The sequence below is a fragment of the Mirounga angustirostris genome, unplaced genomic scaffold (genome assembly GCF_029215605.1).
Source record: "Mirounga angustirostris isolate CCGP_5_RB_7025 unplaced genomic scaffold, mMirAng1.0.hap1 SCAF_6, whole genome shotgun sequence".
Taxonomy (NCBI): domain Eukaryota; kingdom Metazoa; phylum Chordata; class Mammalia; order Carnivora; family Phocidae; genus Mirounga; species Mirounga angustirostris.
The window spans coordinates 27,826,524-27,844,475 of NW_026991714.1; the positions used below are offsets into that span (position 1 = coordinate 27,826,524).

Genomic DNA, 17,952 nt, shown 5'->3' on the forward strand with positions numbered 1-17,952 from the left:
TGAAGAAACTCTGGAAGGATAGATAAGAAACTGATCATAGTGGGGGCGCCTGGGTGGCTCAGTTGGTTAAGCGACTGCCTTCGGCTCAGGTCATGATCCTGGAGTCCCGGGATCGAGTCCCGCATCGGGCTCCCTGCTCGGCAGGGAGTCTGCTTCTCCCTCTGACCCTCCTCCCTCTCATGCTCTCTCTTTCTCATTCTCTCTCAAATAAATAAATAAAATCTTTAAAAAAAAAACAAAACAAAAAAAAAGAAACTGATCATAGTGGTGACCAGTGAGGGTTTGGGAAATGGGCAAATGGAGACTGTTAAACAGATATATTTTATTCAAACCATGCGAATGTATTATTTATTCAAAAATTAAATTTATAAAAAGCCTTCTAGGTAAAAAGGTGCTGAGGAGGAGCAGGGGACTGTGGTGAGAAGGGGACAGATATCAGAGCAGGCCTACAGAGGGCAGCTTTGCTTCCTACTGGGGGGGTCCAGGCTGACGGGCCACAAACTCCCACTGGCTGGATCTCAGAACTGCCTCGCATCCATAATGGCCCTCCCATTTCAGCCACACTGGGCCCAGTCCCACTGCTCTTTCTGGTCTTAGATTTACTGAGATCCTGCCTCCCTTCTTGCTCTACACAGACCCTCTTAGGGAACATCCACTTACTTGAGTTAGCCCCTGTGTCTCCGTCTCTCAGTCCAGTCCAGCAGGAACCGCTGAATGGCCTTTCGGCAGTTGGGCCACAAGGATGGATGGATTTGGAATTCCATCTTCAGTAAGAGTGGAAGAAAGAAATACTCCTGGAGGCATTGTTTGGCCTCTCAGAAGGAGGTAGGGCACTAGGCCAGTGAGGCCCTGACTGGGGCTTGCATCTCCTTCCTATGATTGCAGGGTTTTACTGAACCCAATCTCTTTCCCTTACATCTAGAAAGGAACTGCCTGCTTGTCCTGAGGACATCATCCCACTCTGGGTCAAGGCTTCAGGAAGAAGATTTCCAAGGCAGAGTGGGTGAGGAAGGTCGCCCAAGTAGAGGAAAGGAAGCTGATTCTTTGGGATTTACAGAATCAGGAAACCCCAGGAATAGGCTTCGGGTCTGAGAAGATGCTCAAGGGCGTCTAACAGGAAGTCCACCATGTTGCCTGCTTTCTCTAGATCATTCTCCACCTAACCCAGTGCCCAGCACACAAAGGGCACTTAAACACAGGTGAGCCAAATTGATTCTGATCCTTCTGAAGTTCAAACCTGAGCCTCTTTGGCTGTGCCCCGGCTGCCCCAGAACTCAGGGGACAGGGTGATCACTCCTCTCTCAAGGCAGCCCCACCTCTGGCTGTAGCTCACAGAGCTACCGGTGGCAGCAGCAAAGAGTTGAGGGACACACGTAATACTTCACTGGTGCTTTATTATACAGAAGAATCCAAATATTTACATCGTGACAATTCTTACACTTCACACAGCTGGAGAGGGCATGGGCCTGCAACCCAGAAGTGATATAGGGGATACCGGGTGGGTGGGAGAACTTGCTACACCAGAGCAGAGGTAGTTAGAGAAGACGGTGCCAGAAAGGATCAGGATTCTAGCTACTTCCCATCATCCTCACTTATTCAGGCCCTACCAATTGTTGTCAACTCTTCCTCCTGGAGGTTGACGAGAAAGAGGTGGGGAGAGGAAGGTGAAGAGAAGGCCCAACTAGAGGCTTTGTTAATCCATAGTCTTCAAATCTCAGCACTGAATTAAGGACTCTTCCTCTTGATGTGTACAGAGGTGCTTTAAAAACCATGGTTGACTATAGAAAGTTCTCTTCCACAAGTTGCTCTGCGAGGAGACTGTGGTTGGCACTGTTTGCCAAGGCACAACACACAGAGGCCAGGGCCACACATCCCAGGTCGGCAGTTCCCAACATTTCTTCCACCGCAGCCCTTTGGATGGATTCATCCCCGTGGACGCCATTTTGGAAGATTTCACATGCACTGAGTTATTTGGTTTTTGATTTTGTTTCATCAAAGACATATAAAACCTTCAAAGTCTTCTACTGATTATAATGGAGATAACCAAAAGAGTAACATACTGACTTGCTAAAAAGTCCATCAGAAACAAAGAAACTACTTCACCACTTATTTTGGGTAAATGTACATCATCAACTAGGCTTTTTGAATAATGAAAACAGTTCATGGCGAACACCTCTACTCCCTTCCCCCACACCTCTCCTCTGTCCAGAAGGGCCAGACTTGGCAAATGCCCAGAGCTTTAGGAGTATATGATACGATGACAGTGGTGCCACCCTAGAGCTTGCAGCCAAAAATCCCTGGCACCCTTTTCATAGAAGAGGCCACCTGTAGGGGACTGTTCCCATGACTCCTAAACCTCCAACACATGGCCACTTCACTCCACATTCCGCTCAACACTGGCTCCCTGGCTCCAAGGGCGGAAGTGACCGCATGGGGTGGGGCTGGCTGTGAGGAGGGGCCTGGGTGACTTCCTAGAAGTCAAGGCTCCCACAAATCACACCAACTTTGTCATCCCTGGGGCACCTCAGAGAACTTTCCACAGAACAGTCACCAACTCCCAGTACCCAAAGTAGAGCAAACTCCTTCCATGAAAGGCTCTTGATCAGGGAAACAGGGAGACCAGCGGTTCTCAACCAACTGGTAAATGAATTCCCCACCATCTAGTGAGTGCCTACTCTGAGGTTAACCCTGTGCTAGGACCCTAAGTTCCTTCTGTGATTACAAGGTCAGCACATTTAGCTTCAGAGCCCGTAAGAGTCCAGGCAGCTTAGCTGGTCAAATGAGATTTAGAAATGTGCCAAGTTCCACTCATGGTCTCTGCCTCATCCCTTCACCTCAGCCTAGGCAGCCTTGGGGACTTGCGTCAGAATTTCCACTGGGCACTGGGGGCAGTGGGGAGATAGAAGCTAAACTGCAGGCTAGGAAGGACCTTCTCAGAGTTGTCTTAATAGTAGAGCCCCTTTTCTGAGCCTTGGATTCCCTTTTTATGTCTTCAAGAATGTTCTAGCTCTCCCCTCCTCATCCTGAGATCGAATGTGTGTGTGTGTTTGGGGTGGGGAGCGCTAGAACACTCGGAGACACTTGGTAAACCCTAAGGTAGGAAGGTTATGACAGGAGAGGCAGAAGTGTCATGCTTCTTTGGGGCACCCAGGGATCCCAGATTCCTATAATGCTCCCTACAAAACAATACATACAATGCAAATATCCCTCCAGTTTGCTGGCCAGGGGCTCCCTGCCCCAGAGAAGGCAGGACCTGGGATGCAAAGAAAGAGCTATGCTTGCGGCAGGAGTTGCCAAAAGGCATATGGTGGAGAACCACGAGAGGGCAACTCAGAGCCAGAAGGAAGCCAGGCAGTCATCGACTTCCCTCTGTGTACCCTGCCAGGATCCGGGGGAACTCTCTCTTATTGAGGGCAGAAGTTTCATTGGTGGTTGGGCTTGGGGAAGAGGTGGGACCCCATGTGGGATCCCTTTACCCCTGCCCCAATGCGGGGGGCTGAGGCTGGAACCACAAAGGCAGCCTCTTCCCCATCCTTCCCAGGGCAGAGCAAGAGGGATGGGAAAGTAGAGTGTGGACAGTCTTCTCTGGTTGATGGGACCATGAACTTTACCCCAGGTGAAACTCCTACGATCAGGGTTTTCTAGGATCGGTGGCACCTTGTGATGTCACTGGGTAGCACTAGGTGGTATAGAGGTGAGGGCCCTGGGAGAGAGCAGTGTTACATTCTGTGAGACGTTAATAGATAGCCCATGAAAACCAACCAAACAAACAAAAACCTGTTGTCAAAGAATTTGGGGAAGTGGGTTAAACAAAGGTCAACAGACTTTATCCCTGCGGGAATTCTTGCAGCCGTTACTATACTAATATGCACTGTGAATCTCTAAGAAAGGGACAGAATGTGTAGTATCTTCTAAAACTGATTTTAACAGAGAGTCTTTTTGCATGGCATATCTCAAGATTAACAGGACACAGAACACATTTCGTGTCCAATCCGCGAGTCAAAGGGCAGATGCCCAAATGCCTTTGGCAGTCCCCTTATAGGTCTTTCCCTGTGAGGTCCCCCTGCCCATTGTACCCTGATCCTTGACCTGCTCGGCCCCCTACCTCAGTCACTGTTTTGTGCTTCCCTCAGCCCTCATTTCCCTTAGGCAGACAAATGTCCAGATCTCTGGTCCACAGCTTCAGATGTGACAGGGAAGAGGCCCAGAGGAAGGCCAAGGGGAACCCAGGCTAAGAAGCGCACGTTGATGATGGCCATGGGAGGGAGGAGACCAATGGAGCCCAGGGCCCAGGGACTGGGCCATCCTACTGTGGATCATACTCTTGAGTTGTGGTTGAATTTATTTTATAAGCAGCCATCATTCGTGGAGTGGGAGGGGAGGGGAGGGAAGGGAAGAGATGGGAAGCAAAGAGTGAGGAGGGACATTTATAAGTGTGAGGCAAAGGCGGAGCCAGAGGGCTGGAAGGCCCTGCCCACTGACAGGCCCCCGCCTGCTGACACGGCTCCCTCTGCCCTGAGCAGCAGTTCTCCATCCATGGAGGGTGGTGGGTTCCCAAATTGGGTTCCCTCTGGCTCTACAAAATGGCTGCCCTCTAACCTGGGGCCCCCTGGCTGCGGACAGGAAATGAGGGTCACTGAGGGGAAGCCATAGGTCTCCAGCCCAGGGGGCCGCCCAGCCTCGGAAGCTTCCAGAATGAGATCCACATCAGAGAAGGCCACCAGGGCCTGGGTGGAATCGCAGGAGCTCTTGTCCAGCTCGCTGGCAGCAGCATAGGCTAGGGGCCCTGGGGTCCCCGTGCAGGGCCAGAGCCGCCGCAGGTCATCCCGGAAGTGGGGGTTGAAGAGCAGGTAGAGCAGAGGGTTGAGGCAGGCAGGCAGGGGTAGAACCACAAGTAGCACAGACTTGACGGCCTCCGGGGTGACAGGGAAGAGGCCTAGCATGGAGGCGAAGCTGAGGAAGGCCACGGGGCAGTAGAGGAGCCCGTCGGCAAAGATGAGCCAGGCCACGTGCCTCACCATGGCGCAGTCCCACACGGCCTCGAAGTCGCCCCTCGGCAGCTCGCAGTAGAGTTTGATGTAGGCGCCGGCCACTACCAGGAAGCAGAAGGAGTTCATCATGACCAGGGCCACGGCGAAGCCCAGGGCAGCTGGCCGGCCCTCGGGGGGGGCATAGGGCAGGCAGAGCGGGGACGCCCCGTATTCTCCCACCGAGGCGAGCGGCAGGGCGGCGGCCAGCCCGGCCAGCAGCAGGCAGCCCAGGGCCCCGGCTCGCACGCTGCTCAGGGAGGGGGCCTTCCCGTAGGCCCGGACGCAGGAGACAGAGATGCTGCACTGCACGGCGGCCAGGGTGAGCAGGAGCACGGAGGCCTCGGACCCCAGGACGGCCAGGAAGCCTGTGGCCTGGCAGCCCAGCCCCATCTCCCAGCGGGCTCCATACTGGGAGAACTGGCCAAAGGTCAGGGCGTCGACGGAGGCTAGGAGGCCACAGGAAATGCCCGTCAAGGCGTTGGCACCCGCAATTGCCCCTACGACAAACTTGACCGGGGGCAGGGGGCCGGGCCCGCCAGCAAAGACGCTCAGCAGCACCAGCCCGTTACAGAGCACGGAGAGCAGCACGACGGCCCACACAGCCAGGCGGATGCCCCAGCTCTCGAAGAGGTGCTCGCAGGGCTTGAAGGGGCCTGTGGGAGAGAGGATCAGACATTACCCCTGGGTCAGAGGCTGCTGGGCCGAGGGTCCTGGGGATGAGGCCAGAGAGGCTGACACAGCCTCTGTCCTCAGAGAACTCCCAGGGTGACGGAGGCTGACCTGGTCTCTCAGAACTGTCAGGTGGGGTTAGGGCGGGGGGAAGTGGGGACACACACAGCTCTTCTTCCAAGGAGCTGCAAATGGAGTGAACACTCACCCAATACATGTAGAAATATAAACACATAATAAACCAACTTGTACACAAAGTACAGATTCATACAGCGCAAACCCAGGCATTGAGGAAACGTTCAGCCAAGCCGTCTTTCCAAAGCAGCAGGATTTAGGGGACAGGAAGGGGCGAGGTGGCATAAAGGAGAGGAGGGGGCATCCAAACTGGGATGCGGCCAGGCCGGAGACACAGAGGTGTGAGGGGCTGCCCGGAGAGGGGACCAGTCTGCGTCCCAGGGCTCTGCTTCTCCCCGTCAGTGCCCAGGGATCCACTAAGGACCCGGCCATGCATGAGCGCTGGCCAGATGTTGTACCTGGCTGGCTCTCCCTTGCTCTGTGACGGGGAGACAGACCACAGTTAGTACTCACAGAATCAATCAGTATTTGGGAAGAAAAGCATAATAAGTAAATGAAAATACGGATGACTCTGGGTTTTTCCAACCTGGTTTTGCACAAATGGCTGAGATCGTGGTGTTTTCCATCTCTCCCCTCAGGTTCTGTCCTTAAATCACCCTGTAACTTTGGACATGTTATGTCTTCATTTCTTTTGGCTTCAGACTCCTGTTCTGCAATGTATTTCTAGTAGCTTGGGAATCTGAGAGGCTTTTGTGGGAACTATTTTTTAAACATTTTTTTTTCTGACTACCATCTAATAGATGGCCATTGTAGAAAGTTTGGAAAATATAACACGGAAAAATTAAAACTGCTTATCATCCCACCTCTCCGAAAGAATTCATCGTTTTGGTATGTTTCCTTCCATTTTTTTTTAAAAAAATACATACATACATATACGTTTTTAAACTAAATTGGGATTTTCCGTATATAGTTTTTAATTCCCTTTTTTAAGTAAAAATCTTACGATGCACACTTGCCCAAATCTTTATCTTCCATGGCTGCGTAGTAAATATTTGCCCATATGGATAATTTATTTGACCATCTGCACGCACGATCTATTTTTAAAGCAAGTTCAAGCTGGACTTTGCCTTTTGGAGCCTCCTCTTTAACCTCATCACTGCTGATTATTCGTTTTCAGAGGTGAAATTTCTGTGGCAGCGTGAAGCATGGGGGTTTCCAAGCCAGGAAGAAAACACCACGTTTCCTCCAGACTGCGTTGGTGCTCTTGCTCTGGGCTGCCACTAGAGGGCGTGCTCCACCCACTGAGCGCCGCGGGCAGGGGCTGGCAGTTGGCAAGTACTATTTTGGCTCAGAGAGAGCAGTGAGAGAAGGCCAAGGGGCGCGAGCCAAAGAGAGATGTCAAACTGGAAAATGGAGGGGAGACGAAATAGAGAAGCACACTGTTCACCGCCTTCTGTTCATTCCGACCAGATCCTGTCCCGGCTTAAGCAATGTACTACAGCCTTCTGGGGGTGACCTGCTAGCACTTTATACACAGGGGCAGGGGCTTCCTCACTCTAAACAGGTTAGGGTGCACTGCATCAAAGGGAAAGAGAATTCTCTTTCTTTCTTTACAGCAAGATCAGGTGAGACTCTACAGGAGACTTTCTCAGATGTAAGGGTTGGATAGGCCTATAAGGAGTCATCCAGGGGTACTGTGAAGTTTTTCCACCCTGGAGAGTTTAAAGAAAGAGAGCAGAGAGGGATGGAGAAGGTGACCTTGCGGAGGCCCATGCGGCTCTAGGATTCTTCGACTGAGAGAGTGCTCAGAAGCAGTGCCACACTCCACCCTGATCAGTGGGGTCAAGACATTCTTTCCTGCTTCTCTCTTCCATGAGAGACACTTTCTCCTGGATGTTTAACTTCTCACTGGCTGATTTGTGAAAGTTGCTTTGACTCCTCTCTCCCCACTGTCCCCCCTCCCCCACTGCTGTTCCAAACGGCCACTCAAGGGAAGAACTCCAGCTCCTTCCCTAGGAATCACCAGAGAGGCTCTCTTCCCTCCAGAATGTTGGCTCTTAGGCAAAGAAGGTGCCTGAAGCGGTTATAAACATGCCAGGCTGAACTGGCATCTCATCTAAATATTCGGGTACTCCTTCCCCAGTCCTGCCCCCACCCCCACGCCAAGGCACCCATCTCACCTGGAATGGGGCTACACTGGACACTGAGGTGTGGCTTTGTGTCCTCCATCTCCAGCTGGAGCTCGTCCAGATCCAGGTCATCTGAGAGGTGAGAAGAGAAAGTGGCTTGGGGCCCAGGTCTTGGTGACAGTCAAATTCCACCTTTCTCCAAATGCCCACCTCTTTAAGCAGTCATCCCCAACTCAATCTGCTCAGCACAGGTCATCCCAGCAGCCATGCACATCTGTTCTACTCTTGGGTGTAAACATTCAGTCAGTTCCTATTATCCACATGTGGATTATTTGCATTGTCTGTTCTTTACAGCAAACTTGTATCTGAAACTCTCTCATCTCATCCTATAACTCAGCATGCTGTGTCCCCTCCAGGCAGCCTAGTTACCGTGCATGCTGCTTAGAGTTAAGGTGGAGGCTGCCTTAATAATGGGAGCTGGTAATCAAATAGTTCTCCACACTGGCCAGTCCCCCACTGTAATTCCCTGGCCAGTTGTGAACACCATGTGCTAGGAAGAACATCTTCTTTTTTATTTTTTTGTATTTTTAGAGAAAGAAAGAGCCCAAGCGGGGGTTGAGGGGCAGAGGGAGAGGGAGAGAGAGAGAATCTTAAGCAGGCTCCATGCCCAGCAAGCACCTGAAGCGGGGCTCGATTCCACGACCCTGAGATCATACCTGAGCCGAAATCAAGAGTCTGACGCCTAATCAACTGAGTCACCCAGGTGCCCCAGGAAGGGCATCTTCTTAAGACAGAGTAGTGAGCTGCTTCAGAGGAGGTGAACCAGGGATAGTGGGCGAGTAGAAGCCATACACTTGAGAAATGGTCACAGCCACTGGGGGATTAACTTAGGCAAGGCAAGAGTAAGTGGGAAAACCGAGGCCATCCGCAAGGAGCTGAGGCCCCCTATATCAGGGGCCCTTTTTTGCTTCAGGCATAAAGGAATTGTGCTCCTATATGCTGTATTGTTGCAGAGGATAGAATCAGGATGGGTCGTAGGAGGCAAATTAACAATTCAAATGGAGAAGTTTTCATCAGCTCCCACACTTAGAGCTGACCAATAGAGAGGTGGGCCTGAGGTCCCCAGGCGCTGCATGCAATGCCTGCCATTCGCTGGACTTCTGGCAAGTGCAGAGGACCTCGAGGATGACGAAGACATGGTCCTGCTCTCAGGGAGCTTATGGAGACGGAAGAGGATCAAGCACTCATGTCAGAATGCGCTGTGTCAACTAACAGATTTATGTAACAATAAGGGCTAAGAGTCTCTGAGCCCCTACTCTGTGCCAGCCACTGCCCAGCAAGTCATCTTCATGGTCTCATTAACCTTCCCGGTGGCCGCACGAGGCAGGTGTCCTTTGACACCATTTGACAGATGAGGACACTGAGGCTCATGGAAGTGAAGCGGCTCGCCCCAGGTCTCCCAGCCGGTGCGCTACAGGGCGGAAGTCCAACCCCACTTTGTCTGACTACAGAGGCCAGGGATTTAACCTTTACGCTCTCCTGATTTGGGGGGGCTGGAGGGGATAGGGGGGCAGCTTTACAGATGCACGAGCTGGGCATAATTTGTCCCCAGAGGTGCTGGAGCAGGAAGTCCCAGATGTGAGAAAGGGCACTTCTATGCTGAGTGAGAGGCTGGACTAGATCTTTACTGTCCACAATAGCCAAACTGTGGAAAGAGCCAAGATGTCCATCGACAGATGAATGGATAAAGAAGACGTGGTATACATATACAATGGAATATTATGCAGCCATCAAAAGGAATGAGATCTTGCCATTTGCAACGACGTGGATGGAACTGGAGGGTATTATGCTGAGCGAAATAAGTCAAACAGAGAAAGACATGTATCATATGACCTCACTGATATGAGGAAATTCTTAATCTCAGGAAACAAACTGAGAGTTGCTGGAGTGGGGGGTGGGGTGGGAGGAATGGGATGACTGGGTGATAGACACTGGGGAGGGTATGTGCTCTGGTAAGTGCTGTGAATTGTGCAAGACTGTTGAATCTCAGATCTGTACCTCTGAAACAAATAATGCAATATATGTTAAGAAAAAAAAAAAAAGAAGATAGCTGGAGGGGAAGAATGAAGGGGGGGAATCGGAGGGGGAGACAAACCATGAGAGACGATGGACTCTGAGAAACAAACTGAGGGTTCTAGAGGGGAGGGGGGTGGGAGGATGGGTTAGCCTGGTGATGGGTATTAAAGAGTGCACGTTCTGCATGGAGCACTGGGTGTTATGCATAAACAATGAATCATGGAACACTACATCTAAAACTAATGATGTAATGTATGGTGATTAACATAACAATAAAAAAATTAAAAAAGATAGATCTTTACTGATCCTTCCCATTCTAAGTCTAGACCCTGCAGTTCCTTAGCCTGAGAAAATAGGATTAGAAAGATAAATCCATTGTTAAAGAAACTCTGTAACTTGTTTGAATCAAGTAGCATTTTTTTTCTCCTCTTAGTCACTATTGCAGTGTTTCTTAAACCAGAGCCTGTGAACTCCAGGGGTGTTAGGGATATCTTGGGGGTCCATAAATTCTGTAAGAATTTTGAAATGATCATCTTAAAACATCTTATCATTTATAAAGACAAAACTCTTGTTTGCGGCAATAATTCATCATTGAAAGACTTTTTTTTTTTTTTAAGAATAAGACTTCAGTCTCTCTAGTGAGACTGGGCAAGGTGTCTGAGGCCCTAAGTGGTACGAGAGATTTGTTTCTCTTCAGAAGGACGCCTGTACGTTACCCAGGCTTCAGAGACAGTGCCCCGTGGGCTCATCCTCCACCACACATGTAACGGAGAGGTGACTCGGTGTCATGCTTGTCCCCATCTTTGACTCATGTGGTTTGTTTCCTTCCTCCCCACTTAAAGGGTAAACACCTTCAGTTGGGCATTTTCCCAGGAGGCAGGAAGGCTCTGTGGAGCTGCCCTTGGCCCAGACACAATCAGGGTGGGCAGGAGGCCGAGGTGTGCCCACAGAGTCCTGGCATTTCCTCTCCTCTCTACCTTCCATTCCCTGCCCACCTGGGCTCTCCAGAATGGAGCTCAGCAATTCTTTGAAATCTGAATGCATGAATGAAACACAAGGGGTGAAACCCGCGGACTCCGTCCGAGGCTGGGAAAGTCACAGCCAAGGTGTTAAGTAACCACTCTTCAAACAAGGAGGAAATCAAATCTGGCTGCAGCCGAAGCTCCTGGCTTTCTTCCTCAAGGCTTATTAGCTCCCACAGGAAGTGGGGGGCCCTGCCCTAGCTCCCGTTACCGGCGGCAGGCAGCCCACGATTCTGACGCCCTGTGGCTCTCCAAGACCTAAGCCTGGTGGAAAGTTTCACCTTGAGGAAGGAAAGTTTCCATTCCTCCTTCCAGCCCTCTGAGGGAGTGGACAGCAGACAGACATCAGGAATGTCCCCTGGGGACAGCTGTCTGCCGGCCTAAAGCCAGCCTGGCCACTGGGCTCCTCATGGGGTCCTCACGCCCTCCCCAGGGAGGGGTCTGGGAGAGAGACCCCAGAGACCCCCTAACTGCTTGCACAACACTGGCCTCCGTAAGCTGTGTCCCGGACTAGACAACACACCGTCCCCCAGCACGCACACGGGGAGGCTCCCCGTAAGAGCAGTAGGCAGTACCAGTGAGTGCCGGCCTCTACAGCCTGTGGATGTGTAGTATCATTCTCATGGCACAGATCAAAGAAACAAGGCTCAGTAAGGTTAAATAGCTTGTCCCCGGCAACTCAACTGGTAAACAGTGTTGCTGGGTTTAGAACCCAGGTCTGTCTACACCAACACAGATGTTTTTCTTACATGTTTCATTTTGATTTTTCTGTTTAGCTTCTCCATGGACATATTGTGGAGAGGGGGTTAGAGACTGAAAAAGAAATCCAAATATCAGGGGCCCTTTTGTGCTTCTTCCTAATTCTACCTGTGTTGTCACATGGGGTGAAGGTGAGGGGGATGGAAGCCCTCCTCTCTGCCCTTTATCTAAGACACCACTTGACAGAGGATCCTTAAGCCCCCTCAGCTGCCTACCTCCACCCTTCCTTCCTTTTACCCCAACTGTTCCGGAAACAGACCCATGTGGCTCAAGACCCACGTGGCCCTTCTCAGCAAGGTCCTCTTGTACCTAGTGGCCTGTGATAATCCCCACACTGTTCCATTTGGCTCTAGGACATATAATGAGGGGACTTTTTTTTTTTTTTAAGGTTTAATTTAATTGATTTAATTAAATCCTGCTTGGCTCAGGTTGATTAGAAAGTGGATGTCCACTCTGAGAATGCCCTGAAGTTGAAGGGCCCATGTAGCCAGGAGGCAGCTATGGAGAAGGAACATGTGAGCCATGAGGGCAGGGGTGCTCTGTAAGATGCAGCTCAGGGAGCACCTTGCGAATCGCCAAGGGCTTGGCAAATATGGAAACATTACTACTGTCCTTGTCTTCCTCATCTTCTCCGCAAGCACTTCTGGGCTACGTCCTTGGAGAGACAAGGTGTAGAGGTCACCTCCCAGGTCACCCTTGGGGTTTCCCTCCGCAGCCCCTGCCAGAGCCCCTCTCAGGGTCCCCCAGGCCTCCTCCCTAACTTCCTCTCCAAGAAACGCCCCCCCCCCCCCCAGCCCAGGGCCCCCATCACTCACAGTGGTTCTCAGCTTGTCCAGCCAGAAGGCCCGGGGGCCTCTTCGGAGCCTCCTCCTCCTCAAGGTGAAAGTCCTCAGCCTCCCACTGCCCAGAGGCCTTGAAGAAGCCGGCACAGACACCATAGGCACAGCACTGGTAGGCATAGGGCACCTCCAGGATCCTGGGGGCCGAGGGGGCACAGGGGCAAAATGAGCTGCCTTAGGAATGTTAGGATGCCAACCCACAGACCCGGCACTCAACACCGGCCTTTCAACCCCAAAGTGCCCCGATTACGGTGCAGGCAGCCCCCTGGGCTTTCTTTGTACAGATCTTACAGTCTGGCTTCTGCCTCTGAAGGCCTCTGGCATCTTCCAATCTTTTCGTCACTCATCTTGAGAATGAGATGGGAAGATAAACTTTCCGTCGTTTATGGAGTCCCCTCAGTAGGCTCAGAGTGGGGAGCAGCTCACCCAAGATCACACAGCACTCTGGTGCTCTGCTCCCCTCCCAGCCAGCAACTCTTCATTCAGATTCCAGGAGACGGGGATTCTCCTAGTGACTCTTGCTTTACCCTTGCCCTCAGTAAGACCCACGCCCTTGCCCCTGGCCCCACCCCTGGGCACAGCAGAGCTGAATTTGGTGCCCTCTGAGGGCGAGGGCAGATGCCACCAGGCATCTCGTTAGCTGGCTTGGGCCACACAGGCTGTGGTCCTGCTGCAGGCAGAAGGCCTGGATGTCATTAGCACCAGGGACTGGCCAGGCTGCTTGTTTCCCACTCCTGACCACAGGGGCCCAGACGCTGCCCAAATGAGGACAGGCAGTCTGCGTGTACTGAAGGGGACAAGGAGCAAGGAGGTCCGGGGGGCCTGCACATCACCTTACTCCTGTCCTCACAGGAGGGCTCAGCGTCCCCTGGGGCTGATGCTTGGGACAGAAAGAAATGCTATGAATGAGATGAGGAAGGAGAGGCCTGAGCCCTTCCCACTCAGTAGTGGCCAAACCCTATGCCTCTGGGCCATCAGGTTTTTCTTGAGGTAAAGCCCTATGGCTTTCTCTCTGTCCCTCCATGGCCTCCCCAGCGACTCCGGGGCAAACCTATCTAGAGGTGGGGGAAAGCCAGGCACTCACCTCAGTTTTGGGAAACTGTCCTTGGAGAAGGCCTGGGATAGAGCCAGGTTCCCTTTGAGCTTCAGATGCATCAGGCCCCCAAGTCCAGCCAGGGGCAGTGTGGTCAGCTGGTTGTCTGTGAGGTCCCTAGGACAGTGGATGGTCAGGGTTATTGGCAGTCAGTGGGGTTGCTGAGGGGCAGGGCTGTGCTAAGGGTGTGACCAGGGTGCCTGGGATGGAAGCAAGAGGAGAGGAGCAGAGGACAGATGAGCATAGAGAGACAAGAGCACTAAATGCTGGGGGGGGGGGGGGGGGGACGGTCAAGGGTAGCTATAGAGGCACCACGCATAACTCACTCACTCATTCATTCATCAAATACTATATACCAGGGACTGCTCTAAGGTAATGCCAAGCCATCCCCATTTGTAGGTCACAGAGTCCCTTAACCACAGATCCTATGCCCAGGTCCCAGCCCCGTGCAAGGGCCCCTGTCCACCCACTAGGGCATCTGCCTGTACTTGCTTGTCCCTATTCCCCTGCTTTTCTGACGACATGGGAGGCCAGAGTCGGGGATTGGACAGAGCTGGCCTCTGGCTACATGCAGGGGTTTGGTCATCCGTTCTGTTTTGCAGGGATGGCTTTGTAGCCAGAGATGAGGACATGCATGGTCTTCTACTGGAGACACATTACAGGGAACCAGGGCTCCAAACCAAACACCAGGACCACAGACTGCACATCGTGGAAACAGCCTGGACTGGAAGGCAGGAAACCTGGCGCTGTCACCGACTCCCTGCATAACCGAGGGGAGTCAAAAATCTGCCTGAGTTTCAATGTCCTCATCTTTCAAAGGGATAAAAATATCCACCCTACCTATCTGGCAGGAGTAGAGCAAACAGGAGAGGGAAGACCGAAGTGCGAGTTTTACAAGGCTCCGGCCCAGAGCCCAGAGAGTGGCAGATAGGAGGGGCACTGTGAACCACCTGGGAGGCTTGCATTCTGGCCTTGCTTTGAGCGAGCCTCTCCCCCTGGGCCTGGAGGCCTCCCCTGTGAAGTGAGGGATTGGGTTGGATGATCTCCAAGGCCAGAGCTGGAGCTAGCCCATAAGGAGTCTGGGCATTAATCAGAAAAGGGTCCTGTCGGGGTGGACACACCTTTAGGACATGCAAGCAGGCAGTCAGCTCCCCCTTGGGTGGGAGCCCTTGTGCATGCAGTACACAACCTGCACCACAGTACATGGCAGCCCCATCAGAGGTCCCTTCCAGCTCTGACCTAATGACCATGCAGCCAGCACTATATGCTCCCGTTGGCATCCTATGTAACTTAGGGGACCTGTGATCCTCTGCCACCCTGCAGAATGGCAACCCTCTAGAGTTACTGCTCATGCAGGGGACTGCTGAGCTGAGACCCTGGGTTCCCACATCTGCTGCCACTGTCCCAGGTCGTGAAGGAGTTTCGGGCTCGAATATCCTTTGTTGGGACGTGTAGAGGCTGGGGTAGGGCCCAAGACAGGGGGGCACTGGGAGGGCTGAGGCCGCCAAAATGTTGCCAAACATTAGCAGATGATATTCCAGAGCTTGCAGGAGGCAGGCTCTCTGTTTATCAGGCCCCCAATCTGTCAAACGGACTGTCAGAATGATTGATTAGGCTGGAGGCCACCTCCCCGGGATGTGTGGTCAGACATTCATGCATGTCCCTACTCTGGGGTGGGCCCTCCTGCCCCCCCTTGGCCAGCCCACGGTCCTGACTGGTCTCCATCAAGTGGGAGGAGAGTGCAGTGAGCACTTACAGCTTGACTAGGGAGCATAGGGTCACGAAGGCCTCAGGGTGGATGGACCGGATGGCGTTCCAGCTCAGGTCCCTGTGGACAGAGAGGTATTACAGGTGGGACCAGCGACATGTGGAGGACTCACTGTTCCCATCCTGAGTTCTCCTCTCACTCCCCATCTGAGCTGCCCCCAGTAGCAGAACTCTCAGCCTTTTGGGGGAAGGCACCTGCTGCCTGGCTCCGAACCTGGCTGTGGCGACAGAAAAAGGGATTTGGCAGATTGGCTTCAGAGCCTCATCGACTCCTGGGTACCAGCTGGAAAAGCGGCTTCAGAAGCCATCTGGAGGGGGAGGCACCTCGTGTGTGTGTGTGTGTGTGTGCGCGCGTGTGTGTGCGTGTGCGCGCGCACACGCGCGCGCAGAGGCGGCAGGGATATAGAGCAGGGAGGCTTTGTGCATGCCACCGCCATGTGTGCTATGGGTATGGAGCATGCCTGGGAAAGGGGCACAGGGCGCCCCTGTAGGGCCCACCCCTGGATGCTGCAGGATACTTACAGGGCTCGCAGGGAGCTCAGCTGGCTGAAGGTGTCAGCTCCAATTTCCCAGATGCGGTTGTGTTGGAGGCCGCTAGGGCAGCAAGAGAGACTGGATGAGCCAACAGGCTCAGACCCTGGCTCAGTTCCACGCCCCCCATGCACTCGGAGGAAGAAAGGAGAGCCCCCCACTTCTCCTGGCATGGGAAGAAAGGGCCCAGCCCGCGGAAGTCACCAGAATTAAAGGGAGCACAAGGGGATCCGGTTGCCTTGGGTAAGTGGGTCAGGAGACAAAGCCACAAAACCATCCCTGTGGCCCAAAAGGGAGTCAGTTTCCAGGGTTCCCACCGGGGCTGGCTCCCAGCCCAGCCAACCTCGCCCCTGGGTCCTCCAGACCTTAGTCCAGCAGCAGAACACTGCCCCGCCCTTGGATGACCCAGTGGCTGGCCCAAGCTGGGGAGCAGAGCTCAGTAGACTGCTTCTCTGAATGGGAGATGGAGCCTGTACCTCAGCAATGCTGAAGACCCTCTTTCCTTTGGCATCTAGATCAACAGGACAGACCCTCACACCCCTATCCTGCCTGGGCCCCAAAAGGCGTTGCCCTGCCTAGGGTCAGGGGACAGACATGGGAGGCTCAGGAGACCCAGCAAGTTTGAAAAAACAGAAGCTGGGTGAAAAGAGCTTAGAGCAATTTTTAAGTGATTTTTTTTTCCTTGTCAAATGTGAATCCTGGGTTTCTCCTCCTGTGTATAAGTGTGCGTGTGCACAAAGACACACTTGTGTCCTGCCTCCCAGCCCTGATGTGCCTGACCCTGGCCCCCACTGGCCCAAATCACTACTGACTTTCATCGTTGTGACTGACCCTCAGTGAGCCACCTTGGGACTGTTTGCGTGGGCCCATCATCTGTGGTCCCTGGAGGCCTCGTCTAGGCCTCTGCTGAGCCCCCAGCCCTAACCCCTGGATATAACAAGCTCAGAGAAGGGAGAAATGTCTGAGTGTGCACGCTGACCCCCTCCCCTCAGACATGCCCCAAGTCTGGCTCGCATGCCTTCACCTTGCCCCTGCCCCCCCAACTCACATTTCCTCCAGCTTCTGACACCTGTGCAGACTGGGCAGCTCCTCGATTTGATTATGGGACAACTCCCTGGGGAAGAGAGACTGGATGAGACAATAGGCTCAGACCCTGGCTCAGTTCTACACCCCCCACGTACTAGGAGGAGGAAAGGAGAGCCCCCCACTTCTCCTGGCATGGGAAGAAAGGGCCAGGTGAGGCAGGTGAAGACCTGAGACCAGGTGAGGGTGAAGCTGGGGGCCAGGAGAAGCAGCTCTGGCCAGGACGTGCCTTCCTGTCAAGCAGCCAAGGGCTGGGAGGACCCTGCAGGGATGTGGCTGTTGACACACCTCATGGCAATGAGACTTCTCTTCCCTTCCCCCTGCTGAGTCCCGCTCCTCACCACAGGGCCTGGATGGGGCTGATGTGGCATTTTTCCAGCAGGGCTGCCCTCAACCACATGAGGGCCTGGGGGACCCTGGAGGGTCCTGGGGGGAGGGGGACAGGAAGTGAGAGGGGCATGGAGATAAGCAAAGGAGCAGAGGGTGCAGAGACTCTGAGACGGTCAGCAGGGACCATGTCAGGCCTTACTGGGCAAGCTGGTCAATGCCAACCCAAGTAAACATCACCTGTAGTCCCCACGCACAGAGTCCCAGGGAGGGAAAGCTGGGGCCTGTAGGGCTCATCGGACCCAACCCCTTCATTAACGGATGAGGACACCGAGTCATAGAGAGGGGACAGAACCTGCCAAGGACACACTGCCAGTCAGTGGCAAGGCTGGGTCTGGCGCCCATGTCCCCAGACACCCAGTCTAGCGCTGCTGCATGTGCAATGCCTCCTGGGCCAGTCTCCCCATCCTGAGCTGTGGGCTTGGGTCCATGCGGAAGAGCCTCAGATTCCGGTTGGATTCAGGAGGGAGAGGAAAGCTCCCCTTGACTTCA

General features: G+C 53.3%; 1 protein-coding gene across 1 annotated transcript; it reads right to left on the minus strand.

The window, feature by feature from the left end:
• Nucleotides 1–1,376: 1,376 nt before the first annotated feature.
• LGR6 (leucine rich repeat containing G protein-coupled receptor 6) lies at nucleotides 1,377–17,098 on the minus strand. Its single transcript, XM_064594003.1, has 7 exons — nucleotides 17,039–17,098; nucleotides 15,982–16,053; nucleotides 15,449–15,520; nucleotides 13,684–13,809; nucleotides 12,576–12,736; nucleotides 7,955–8,035; nucleotides 1,377–5,683 (listed from the first exon to the last, which is right to left on the minus strand). Exons 4-7 carry the CDS (start codon nucleotides 13,752–13,754, stop codon nucleotides 4,428–4,430), a joined length of 1,569 nt encoding a protein of 522 aa, XP_064450073.1. The 5' UTR covers nucleotides 13,755–13,809; nucleotides 15,449–15,520; nucleotides 15,982–16,053; nucleotides 17,039–17,098; the 3' UTR covers nucleotides 1,377–4,427.
• Nucleotides 17,099–17,952: the final 854 nt, after the last annotated feature.